Source organism: Scyliorhinus torazame, chromosome 23 (assembly GCF_047496885.1).
Source record: "Scyliorhinus torazame isolate Kashiwa2021f chromosome 23, sScyTor2.1, whole genome shotgun sequence".
NCBI lineage: Eukaryota > Metazoa > Chordata > Chondrichthyes > Carcharhiniformes > Scyliorhinidae > Scyliorhinus > Scyliorhinus torazame.
The window spans coordinates 22,614,693-22,626,936 of NC_092729.1; the positions used below are offsets into that span (position 1 = coordinate 22,614,693).

At 43.1% G+C, this 12,244-nt stretch overlaps 1 protein-coding gene across 2 annotated transcripts in view; it reads right to left on the reverse strand.

Annotated features, from left to right (window-relative positions):
• Positions 1-12,244, reverse strand: part of LOC140399715 (platelet endothelial cell adhesion molecule-like) — a 177,827-nt gene that overhangs the window by 37,352 nt on the left and 128,231 nt on the right. For both annotated transcript variants that reach the window (XM_072489240.1, XM_072489239.1), the window contains 2 exons: positions 11,727-12,020; positions 9,430-9,723 (listed from right to left, as the gene is read on the reverse strand). In XM_072489240.1, coding sequence (XP_072345341.1) covers positions 9,430-9,723; positions 11,727-12,020 — 588 coding nt within the window. The remainder of the gene's footprint in view (positions 1-9,429; positions 9,724-11,726; positions 12,021-12,244) is intronic.

Here is a 12,244-nt window from a genome sequence, read left to right on the forward strand (position 1 = left end):
CGCCGCCATGCAGTGACTAGGGTAGCTGCCGCAGAACTCCTAATGGGCCGGAGACGTCGCACCCGCCTTAGTATGGTTTTCCCGGACATTGGCGCAAAAGTACGCCACACACAAGAACGGCAGTGACAGGGATTTTCTCGGCATCGGCCGATTCGGCAGTTTGCACCCGTTCGGAATTTTGCTGGTGGTGCCCAATGGGTTCCTGGTGTAACCTTTCGCCAAACGGGCCCTATGTCTTACCAAGTGCAAGCCCAGGGTCGTCTCCAGCGAAAACATGTAGACCACGTTCGGTCCAGAAAACCATCCCCTCAAAAGATTCCCCGCCCCCGGGGCTCATTTCAACAGCCGCAGAGACCAGAGACAAGGGAAGGTAGTCCTCACAATCTTCCACTGGTGCCTCACTCGAAGCGTGCGCAGGTCTTTACGGGACCGAATGGAGATAGAGACGCTGACATGACGAAGGCAGCAGACTCTGACTCCGAGATGGAGACACAGGATGCATAAGAGGGGGAATCCTCAGGTCCACGGGCAGTGGATGTACAACCGCGCCATTCATCACGGATGCGCTGGTCTCCGTCTCGTTACACGCCGCCTGATCCACCGCTGTGTGCAAATGGTGTACGGCCTGCGGCCAAACGAGTCCGACGCCCTCCTTCGCCATGGTCTTCGGTGGATTCCTTGGACTTGGGGGGGGGGGGGGGGGGGGGTAGGGGGGGATGTTATAACCTGCCTACTTACCATTGGCTGGGGACTAATGACTATCCCACAATCCTGTGGGAGTATGAGCTTCCCCAATGAGGGGGGCGGAGAAACCACTAGTAAACTCCGAGTATAAATAAGCTGGCCAGTTCAGGAACCAGCAGGAAGGAGTATGTAGCAAGGGAAGTTACTGCTACTGTTATGCATATATGTTATAGTAAATAAATGTTATTACTTTGTATCCTTAAAACTCGTGCTGGATTCTTCGTGGCCCTTACAAAACCCTCATATTTCATGTTCTCCCCCGTTTCTGTTTTTTTAGTAGTTGTCTGCTCGCTTTTAAAGGCTTCCCAATCCCCTGGCTTCCCACTAATCCTCGCCAATTTGCAACCTTTTATCTTTTGTTTTCATCTGATTCTTTACTTCCCTCGTCAGCCATGGATTCCTTATCCTCCCCTAAGCATGTTTCCTCCTCAATGGGATGAATTTATGTTGTGCCTCCCGAATAATCCCCAAAAGCTCCTTCCATTGCTGATCCATTGTTTTCCCTGCTAGGCGTCTTTTCCAATGAACACTGGCCGGCTCCTTCCTCATGTCGTTGTAGTTTTCCTTATTTAATTTTAATACCGTTACATCTGATTCCAGCAACTTCCTATCAAACTGCAGGGTAAATTCTAACATATTGTGGTCACTGCTCCCTAAGGGTTCCTTCACATTAAGTTCCCTAATCAAGTTACCTCATTACACATCACCAAACCCAGAATTGCCTGTTTCCGAGCAAGCTCTGTCGCAAGCTGCTCTTAAAAAACATCTGTTCGGCATTCCACAAATTCCTTTTCTTGGGATCTGCAACGAAATTGATTTCCCCAGTGCACCTGCATATTGAAATCCGCCACGATTATTGCAATTTTCATGCGAGAGTGCCTTTAAGATCTGGATGATTAAGCAATGTACCTTTAAGAAAACAGTGATGTCATAGAGTGGGTGGAGCTCAGTTCAGTTCAGCCATTTTGCAGTTTGGTTTTGCAGTTTGAAAAGTTACTGGCTGGTTTTGCTGAGATCAGTTTAAAAGTGCCCGGCTGTTTTGCTGTGATCTGATTAAAATAAGAAAACCAGTGTGAGACAGCACCTTGAGAAGTTCTGGTTTGCTATGAGTTGGTTGGAGGCAGAAAGCCAGATGGAAAAAAGCAGGTTGTATGTGTCTGTATTTTCCCAGAGAGTTTGCAGGAAGAAAGCAAGTTTGCAGGAAGAGCTGAAGTTAACCGAGCTAATATATCTCTGCCATTCTACAGAAAAAATATATATCCTTTAACCTGATGCGATACTGTTTAAAGGTGTTGAGTCTCTTGGACGTTTGGAGGAACATTGTAAGGAGTTATTGGCTGTTGCAATATTTTCTGAGTTATCTTTGAAGTAAGGGGTGTTCAGAGATCCAATGTTTATTTCAGATGTTAGTTGAGTTCATGAAATAAACATTGTTTTGTGTTTAAAAACCCACGTGTCCATAATTGTAATACCACACCTAAGGAAAAAGCCGTGTGCGAGGAAAAGCAACAAATCCATTAAAGGGAGAGGTTGGTTGAACTCCATGATACATTTTGGGGTTCTAAAAAAGCCTCGCCCATAACAATTGGGGGCTCGCCCGGGATAAAAGTATATCTATTGGATTGGCTTTTGTGAACTTAAAGACAGTGAAGGCTTGTTGCTTTTCCGGTGCGGTATTTTAGTTCATGTGAGAGTGTTCTGAATAATGGCTCTTTCAGAAGCTCAGAAGTTTTTGGGGGTGGAGAATGTCACACGTAGTAGTTTACGGACAGAAACGAAAAGCAGACTGTTAGATTTGGCAAGAACATTGCAGTTAACATTACCTAACAAAATGCGAAAAGGTGAGGTAATTATGGCGGTGGTTAAGCATTTAAATTTGCCAAGATAGAGTTTGACTCATTGTAAATGGCAAAAATTCAGTTGCAAATTAAACAAATGGAACATGAGAGAGAATTAAAGCGGCTGACGTACGAGAGTGAGATAGAGGAAAAAGAAAGAGATAGAGAGAGAGGAAAAAGAAAGAGAAAGACAGAGAGAGGAAAAAGAAAAGGGGAGAGAAGAAAGGAGAAAAGAATGAATAGCCCTAGCAGAACAAAAAGAAAATGAAAGGGAGATACAGATCAGGGAAAACGATAAAGAGAGTCGAAGGTTTGTTGGGAATCTATTTAAATATGTCCAAGCATTGCCAAGGATTGAAGAGAAGGACGTGGAAGCCTTTTTCATTTCATTTGAGAATGTAGCTAAACAAATGAAATGGCCACAGGACATCTGCATGTTACTGATTCCAACAAAGCTGGTAGTTAGAGCTGGTGAAGTGTTTGCATCACTACCGGAGGAGGTACCTGGAACGTATGAAGAGGTGAAGAAATCCATCTTAAGTGCATGCGTGCTAGTGCCTGAATCTTACAGACAAAGGTTTAGAAATTTAAGGATAGAATTTGGTCAAACATGCATGGAGCTTGAAAGGCTCAAACAGAGTAATTTTGATAGGTGGATAAGGGCTTTGGAAATAGACCAAACGTTTGAAGCTCTCAGAGATATTATACTTTTGGAAGAGTTTAAAAATGAAATTCCTGATGTAGTGAGAACTCATGTGGAAGAACAGAGGGTTAAAACTGTAGGATTAGCTGCGGAAATGGCAGATGATTATGAATTAGTGCATAAATCAAAGATTGGTTTCCGACATCAGTTTCAGCCAGTGAGGGATAGAAACTGGGGACATGAGAATTACTCAAGTGGTAAAGGTAAAGGTGATCTGATGGGAGACAATAAAGAGAGTGTACCTCAGATTAAAAAATAAATCAAGGAGGGTGGAAAAAAAATGAAAAGTTTCAGATGTTTTCACTGTAATAAACTAGGCCATGTAACGTCACAGTTTTGGGGGGGGGGGGTTGAGGAAAAGCACTGGGAAGGCTGGTGTGGTAAAACAAGATAAGACAGTGGGGTTTGTTAGAGTGGTAAAGGAAAGCCCAAGGGAAGCGTAGCAGGTGCAATCGATTGGACAGTCTGTTCAAGAAGTAATTGTTAAGAATGTGCCAGATGTATTTAAAGAATTTACTTGTGTGGGTAAAGTTTACTCATGTGTATCAGGAGCAGCAGGAAAAAAAGTCACAATAGTAAGAGATACAGAGGATAGTCAATCTTTATTGGTATGAGATGAGGAATTATGTAGTTTGGGAAGAATGTTGCCAGAAAAGGTGGTGATTTGTGGAATTCAGGTTGAGAGGAGTAGCGTTCCATTATATAAGGTAAGGTTTGAAAGTCCAGTGAAGAGTGGTGACGTGGTAGTAGGAGTAATAGATAAACTACCTTGTCCAGGAATACAGTTTATCTTGGGTAATGATATGGCTGGATCGCAGGTGGGAGTGATGCCTACTGTGGTTGATAGGCCAGTGGAAAATCAGAGAACTGAATGTTGAAGGACGAATATCCTGGGATGTTTCAGGATTGTGTAGTAACAAGGTCGCAAAGTCACAGGTTAAGACAAGAGCAGAAATCAAGGAGTGAAGATGAAGTTGAAGTGCAATTATCAGAAACGAATTTTGATCTGATGGTTGAAAAAGAACAAGAACAGGTGGAGGAGGATCAGGCGGATATTTTTGGTTCTGGAAAATTGGCGGAGTTACAACAGAAAGATGTAGAAATAAAACGCATATATCAGAAAGCATATACGGAAGAGGAATCTGAGAGTATACCAGAGTGCTATTACTGTAAAAATGATGTCTTGATGAGAAAATGGAGACCTGTACATATGCAGACGAATGAAAAGTGGGAAGACGTTCATCAAGTAGTATTGCCGGTAAGGTACAGAAAGGAGGTGTTGCGAGTTGCACATGAGGTACCAGTGGGAGGTCATTTGGGAATAAGGAAAATGCAAGCTAAAGTCCAGAAACATTTTTATTGGCCTGGAATCCATAAATATGTAGTTAAATTTTGTCAATCATGTGACACATGCCAAGTGATAGGGGAACATCGAGTGGTGATAAAACCAGCGCCTTTAATCACCATTCCAGCATTTGGAGAACCTTTTACAAGGGTCCTAATCGATTGTGTAGGACCGCTTCCTAAAACAAAAAGTAGTAATCAATATCTTTTGACTGTAATGTATGTGTCTACTAGGTTTCCAGAGGCCATTCCAGTACATAATATTATAGCTAAAAGGATTGTGGAGGAGTTATTTAAATTCTTTACGAGATATGGAATACCCACAGAAATTCAATCGGATCAAGGGACGAATTTTCTTCAAAGTTAGTCAAAGAAGTTATGGACAGCTGAGGAAGAAAACTATTTAAATCAACTGCGTACCATCCAGAATCGCAGGGAACGCTAGAAAGGTGGCATCAGACATTAAAGACAATGTTGAGGGCGTATTGTCAAGATTATCCAGTGGATTGGGATAAAGGAATTCCATCCGTAATGTTTGCAATTAGAGATGCGCCTAATGAGTATACCAAATTTAGTCCTTTTGAACTAATTTTTGGTCATGAGGTAAGAGAACCACTTACATTGATTAGGGAAAAATTGGTGGGTGAGAAACAGGAAATTACACTATTGGATTACGTGTCAAATTTTAGGGAACGAGTAAATAGAGCAGGTGAATTGGCTAGACAACATTTGAAAGTTGCACAATATGTGATGAAACGGGTAGCGGATAAGAAATGCAAAGTTCGTAGTTTTGCCAATGGGGATAAAGTTTTAGTGTTGTTACCAGTGGGAGGGGAGCCTTTAAAAGCTAGGTTTTGTGGACCGAATCAAATTGAAAGGAAATTAAGTGAGGTGAATTATGTGGTTAAAAACACCAGATAGAAGGAAGACTCACCGAGTGTGTCATGTGTATATGCTTAAAAGGTACTTTGAAAGGGAAGGAGATAAAAAGGAGGTTTTAATGATTCTAACTCAAAGTGACGAGCCGAATCCAGATGGCTGAATTTGACATACCTCAAATTAAATTGGAAAATGGGGATGTTCTTAAAAATTGGGATGAATTGTTAAGTTACCTTCGAGAGGAAAAACGAACGGACCTGTAAGAGTTATTGATATCACATGGGAACGTTTGGAGAGTTAATTTGGGAAGTACTAAAATGGCTGTACATGATGTAGAAGTGGGAAATGCGGTTCCTATCAAATAACATCCATATATACTTAACCCTTTAAAATTGTCACAGGTTAACAGAGAGAGTGAGAGTATGCTTAAAAATGGCATAATTGAAGTGGGTTGCAGTCAGTGGAGCTCAGCCATAGTGGTGGTACCTAAACCAAACGGTACCCAACGGTTGTGTGTGGACTATCGAAAGGTGAATACAGTTACAAGAACGGACTTTTATCCTATCCCACCATTGAAGGATTGAATGGAGAAAGTGGGACAATTTGCTTTTATTTCCAACTTCCAGACATGGAAAGAACATTTAAAACATCGTGTAGAGTTCTTCGATCGACTTCGGGAGGCGGGTTTGGTGATGAACCGAGCCTAAAGTGAATTTGGAGAAGCCCGAAACACTTTCCTTGCGGAGTTTCCAGTACCCTCAAGACGAAGAGAAATAATGTGATCTCCTAGCATGAATGAATTTGATCGAACAGTTGTGCAAAAGTTTTGCTGCGTGATTACTCCACTGATGGACTTGCTAATGACACGTCAACAATTTCAATGGACAGCGGACTTTCAACAGGCATTTGACTACCTGAAAGCTGTGATCACCAATGTTCCTGTATTGGAGAATTGCAAGGGACTCTGTGGTCAGATTGAAATAAAGTATCTGATTCTGAAGAGAAATACCGAGGAGTAGAGGAATGGATGGATCGTGCAGAGACTTTGTTCAAAGAAGCTGTCAGTCGAGAAGGATTTCGGTTGGAGGAAGAAGAACAAAGATGAATGGACTATATTATTATACCTGTTTGAGTGTGTGGTTTTCTTTAAATGAAAATGTATATTTACTTTGTGCATTTCTTAATTGATGGTGCAAAGGTGAAAAATGAAACCATCTTGAAGTTGTTGGGTTTAATTTTCTTTGGGGGGGAGGTGTCATGCGAGAGTGCCTTTAAGAACTGGATATTTAAGCAATGTACATTTGAGAAAACAATGATGTCATAGAGTGCGTGGAGCCCAGTTCAGTTCAGCAATTTTGCAGTTTGGTTTTGCAGTTTGAAAAGTGCCTGGCTGGTTTTGCTGAGGGCAGTTTCAATGTGCCTGGCTGTTTTGCTGTGAGCTGATTAAAAGGAGAAAGCCAGTATGAGAAGTTCTGGTTCGCTATGAGTTGATTGGAGAGAGAAAGCCAGTTGGAAAAAGCAGGTTGTGTGTGTCTGTGTGTTTCAGAGTGTTTGTAGGAAGAAAGCAAGGTGCTGGAGCTGAAGTCAACCGAGCTAATAGATCTCTGCCATTTTACAGAAAAATATATATCCTTTAACCTGATGTGATACTGTTTAAAGATGTTAAGTCTCTTGGAAGTTTGAAGGAACATTTTAAGGAGTTATTTACTGTTGCAATATATTCTGAGTTATCTTTGTAGTAAGGGGTGTTGAGAGATCCAATGTTTATTTAAGATGTGAGTTGAGTTCATGGAATAAACATTGTTTTGTGTTTAAAAACCCACGTGTCCATAATTATAATCCCACAGCTAAGGAAATCTTCATTCTTCATTCTTACCAATAATGCAACCCCGCCCCTTTGACCACCTGCCTGCCCTTTTGATAGGACACATATCCTTGGATATATAGATACCAGTCCTGATCCCCCTGCAGCACCATCTCTGTGATGCCCACATCATCGTACCTGCCAATTTCAATGCGTACAACAAGCTCATTTGCGTTGTTCCGTACACTGTGTGCATTAACATACAACATCCTCAGTCCTGCATTGACTCCACTCTTCTCACACTTGTCACCCTCTTTGCTCTGCCTGCGGCTGATGTCGTTCTCTTATTTTGTTCTATGTTTCCCCTTCAGTTATTACACTTTCTACGCTAACGCTGAGGGGTTTCCAACCCCTGACATACTACGGTAAATCCTCCCGAGTGATTCTAGCAAACCTACCAGCCAAGATATTAGTGCCCCTGCAGGTGAGATGCGGCCCATCCTCCTTGTACAGGTTTCCTTGGATCAGAGAACATTAAGCGGCGAATATTCTGAACAATTTTGATAGGGTCAAGAGAATATTCCTTTTCCACTAATTGGTATGTCAGTGACTAGCGGTCACAATTACAAGACGGCAATCAAGAGAGCTATGAGTGATAGGTTTTTGGGGTTTTGAATGCGCTGCCTAGTGTTGGAGGTGGATTGCATTGGACTTTGCCGAAGAGAGCTGGATATATATTTGCAATTGATGAACATAAACATAGAACATGCAGTGCAGAAGGAGGCCATTCGGCCCATCGGGTCTGCACAGCAGGATACTGATCGGTTGGAGACTTCGGCAGAGAGTGCCAGATGGAGTCTGATGTGGACAAATGTGAGGTAACGCATTTTGAAACGTCTAATACGAGTGCGAAATAAGCAATAAATATCAGAACTTCCGAGGTAGTGAAAGGCACAGGGACCTGAGTGTACAGGTCGACAGGTAACTAAAAGTGAAAACGCAGGTAGAGAAACTCGGAATGTAGGAATATGTCAGGTTCTCCTTCATCCACGGCATTGAGCCTGAAGGATATGGAGGCTTTGGAGGGGGTACAGTGAGTTTACGATTATGTTGCTTGATATTGAGGATATTACCGGGGCAGCACGGTAGCATTGTGGATAGCAGAATTGCTTCACAGCTCCAGGGTCCCGGGTATGATTCCGGCTTGGGTCACTGTCTGTGCGGAGTCTGCACGTCCACCCCGTGTCTGCATGGGTTTACTCTGGGTGCACCGGTTTCCTCCCACAGTCCAAAGATGTGCAGGTTCGGTGGATTGGCCATGATAAATTGCCCTTAGTGTCCAAAATTGCCCTTAGTGTTGGTGAGGTTACTGGGTTATGGCGATAGGGTGGAGGTATTGACCTTTGGTAGGGTGCTCTTTCCAAGAGCCGGTGCAGACACGATGGGCCGAATGGCCTCCTTCTGCCCTGTAAATTCTATGATATGACAACATGCCGATCTCCGAGACAAAGCTACAATTATCGGTCCGGAGATCTCAACTGGAGATAACCCAAATGAAGTCGAACTGCTGGTCATACGAACAAGGAGAATGAAAGACGCGGTGGGTGCAGGTTGTAGGGTGATATTTGACAGTATATGCAGTAGATACCACTCCAGGGGGAAGGGGGTACGGAATTGGGCATTCGTTGATATAGGAAATCAATGGCACAGTCCGGTACTTTATGCCTGTAATAAACCCCCTCCGCCACAGGACTATGGTTTCACCTTAGCATATCAATTTCGCCCCCGAATGGATGAATCTTTCCCTACTAACATACCCATCACACCTTATCACCAATATCACCACGACCCGCTCCCCCGACCGGCTCCGAGTCCCAACGACCACAGTTGATGCACCGTCGGTGAAATCATGTCACATTCGGTCATTTACAGAATCAATCGTTGAGGAATGATATGGACACTCATTTAGAAATACTGTTCGCTTCTACCGTGCCACCTCGGTGACAGGGAGCCGCCCCAAATGAAAGTTACATTGTATTGCCGTGAACCGGAGCTGAAATAATCAATACGAAAAGCACATAGAATAAACATAGAAGTTTCATTTAAATGTTATTTACCTGATATGGTCACCTCCACAGTCTCGCTCATTGGGGATATTAGCTGCCTACCACTGACGGAAATTTCATATTGACAGGCATATCGCCCTTCACTTCTTCTATCAGTGGCCCCGAATGTTCCAAAATTGTCGTTTCTGACAATTTGACGGGAGGACAAACGTTGTTTATCTTTGTAAAAATTGAAGTATTTTTCTCGATTATCTCCAGTAACTGTGCAGGTAATAGTGAGAGTCTCTCCTCTTACATATACTCCGGTTGATTGATCAAGGAATGCCATTGGCTTTTTTAGGGGATCTATGGTTAAGAGAAAGTGGATAGAATAGTTATAAATGTATCAGAAGAATACATATTAGGGCCATTGTTCGGACAAAAATCTCCATTGATCTGTCTGAAAGCACCCTGAGTCTCTGAGGATCACAGGCCACCATCTCCTTTTTTAGAGAGAGCTGATTGTTGGGATTTAACCTGCCGTTCACCACACCGCAGGCAGGGGGGACAGCTGACAGTGTGAGGTCACATGTATACTGTAGGTTGCCCGAGGGATACAACCCACTGTTGGCGTCTCTCTGGAAAACAAAACTGCCTCACAGTCCACTGAGCTGCTCCCTGACTAAATCCACAGGTTTGTTACAGGTGGTATTTTCAGCCTGAATTATGAAGCACAAGTCCCAGTGTGTATATAGCCACCTCGAATAGTGAAATGCACCCTCAATACTGGCACCGGGGGATGTGTCAGTCTAGATTATAGAGATCTGGTACAAGACGATCTGTATCTAGCTCCAATAGTGTAGCAATCAATACTGGCAACGTCTGGAATGTCAGTCTGGTTTAATCTAGATAATATATACATGCGTGTCTGTCTCGATTAACCGGGTGAATATACATATCGAGACAAGGCCAAAATTATATGCACGGTGAATTTGCATGGAGACAATCCAAAAGAAGTTGAACTATTGGTCATACCAAGAAAGAGAGTGAATGACCAGTTGGATGGCTGGAGGTTGGAGAGTGGTCTTCTGGGCCAGGGTTTAGAGAACCCCAAAGTGCATCATGGAGTTCACCAGACCAACAACTTTTTGATTTTCATTTAGTGTACCCAATTCATTTTTCCAATTAAGGGGCAATTGAGCGTGACCAATTCACCGACCCTGCACATCTTTGGGTTGTGGGGGAGAAACCCACGCAAACACGGGGAGAATGTCCAAACTCCACACGGACAGTGACCCAGAGCTGGGATTGAACCTGGGACCTCGGGGCCATGAGGCAGCAATGCGCCACGGTGCTGCCCTACCTGACCCACAAATTTCAATAGATTGTGGTAAGGGGAGCACACGGCCCACTCTACAGGAGCGGTACAGCAGAAATGGAAAAGGAATTTGAAAGCAAAACAATATTTATTCCATGAACACAAGTTAACCTTTATAAAACATAGCGAACATCTTAGCAACCATTCATTCATATACAACCACCAAATAATACAACACTAAGTAATCCATGCTTTCCTTTTAACATCCATAAGACTTTTTAAAAAACTTAACAGAAGCACATCAGGTTTAAATTCACCACTGAAAGCAGTTACCACTTTGAAAACCCCAAATGAACATTCATATGCTTGCAGGGATTCATACACATCCTGGTGTCATTTTAGCTTCTCCAAAATTAAAATGAAACCAAACCCACCCTTCAGCAAAAGCCTGAAGCGAAAGAAAAAGCTGACAGACAGCCCAGCTCGACCCACTCTCTGACATCACTGCAGTAATCAACATCCATTTCAGAAAGGTACTCTCACATGGCAGTGGCGTTTAACTAAGCAACATATAGCTCTCCATGGGGGCTGTAGGATCGGAACTGTTCATTCGTTGGTACAGAAAATCAATGGCAGAGTCCGCTCCTTTCAAGCAATATTATGTAATCAACTCCGAAATCACAGGACTGTGATTTCACCGGAGCTAGCTAAATATCTCCCAGTGAATGCACCTTTCCCTACTAATATACCCCTCACACCCTGCATCAAATTTGACAACCACCCACTCCCCATACCGGCTCTCTGAGTCCCCAAATCCACAGCCGATGCACCATTGGTGAATTCATGCCACATTCTGTCATTTAGAGAATCAATCGTTGATGAATGAAATGGACACTCATTTAGAAATACTGTCGCTTCTACCGTGCAACCCCGGTGACACGGAGCCACCCCAAATGAAAGTTAAATTGTTATTGCCCGGAACCGGAGCTGAAATAATCAATACGTAAAGCCCACAGAATAAATATAGAATTTTCTATTCCATGTTATTTACCTGATATGGTCACATCCACAGTCTCGCTCATTGGGGATATTAACTGCCTACCACCGGCGGAAATTCCATATTGACAGGCATATCGCCCTTCACTTCTTCTATCAGTGACCCGGATTGGTCCAATTTTGTTCTTTCTGTCAATTTGACGCAAGGACAAACGTTGTTTATCTTTGTAAAAATTGAAGTATTTTTCTCGATGATCTCCAGTCACTGTGCAGGTCATAGTGAGCGTCTCTCCTCTTACATACACTCCGGTCCATTGATCAAGGACTGCCCTTGGCTTTGCCAGCGGATCTATGGTAAAGAGAAAGTGGACAGAATAGTAATAAATGTATCAGAAGAAGACATATTAGGGCCATTGTTAGGACAAAAATCTCCACTGATCTGTCTGAAAGCACCCTGAGTCTCTGAGGATCACAGGCCACCATCTCCTTTTTTAGAGAGAGCTGATTGTTGGGATTTAACCTGCCGTTCACCACACCGCAGGCAGGGGGAACAGCTGACAGGGTGAGTTCACA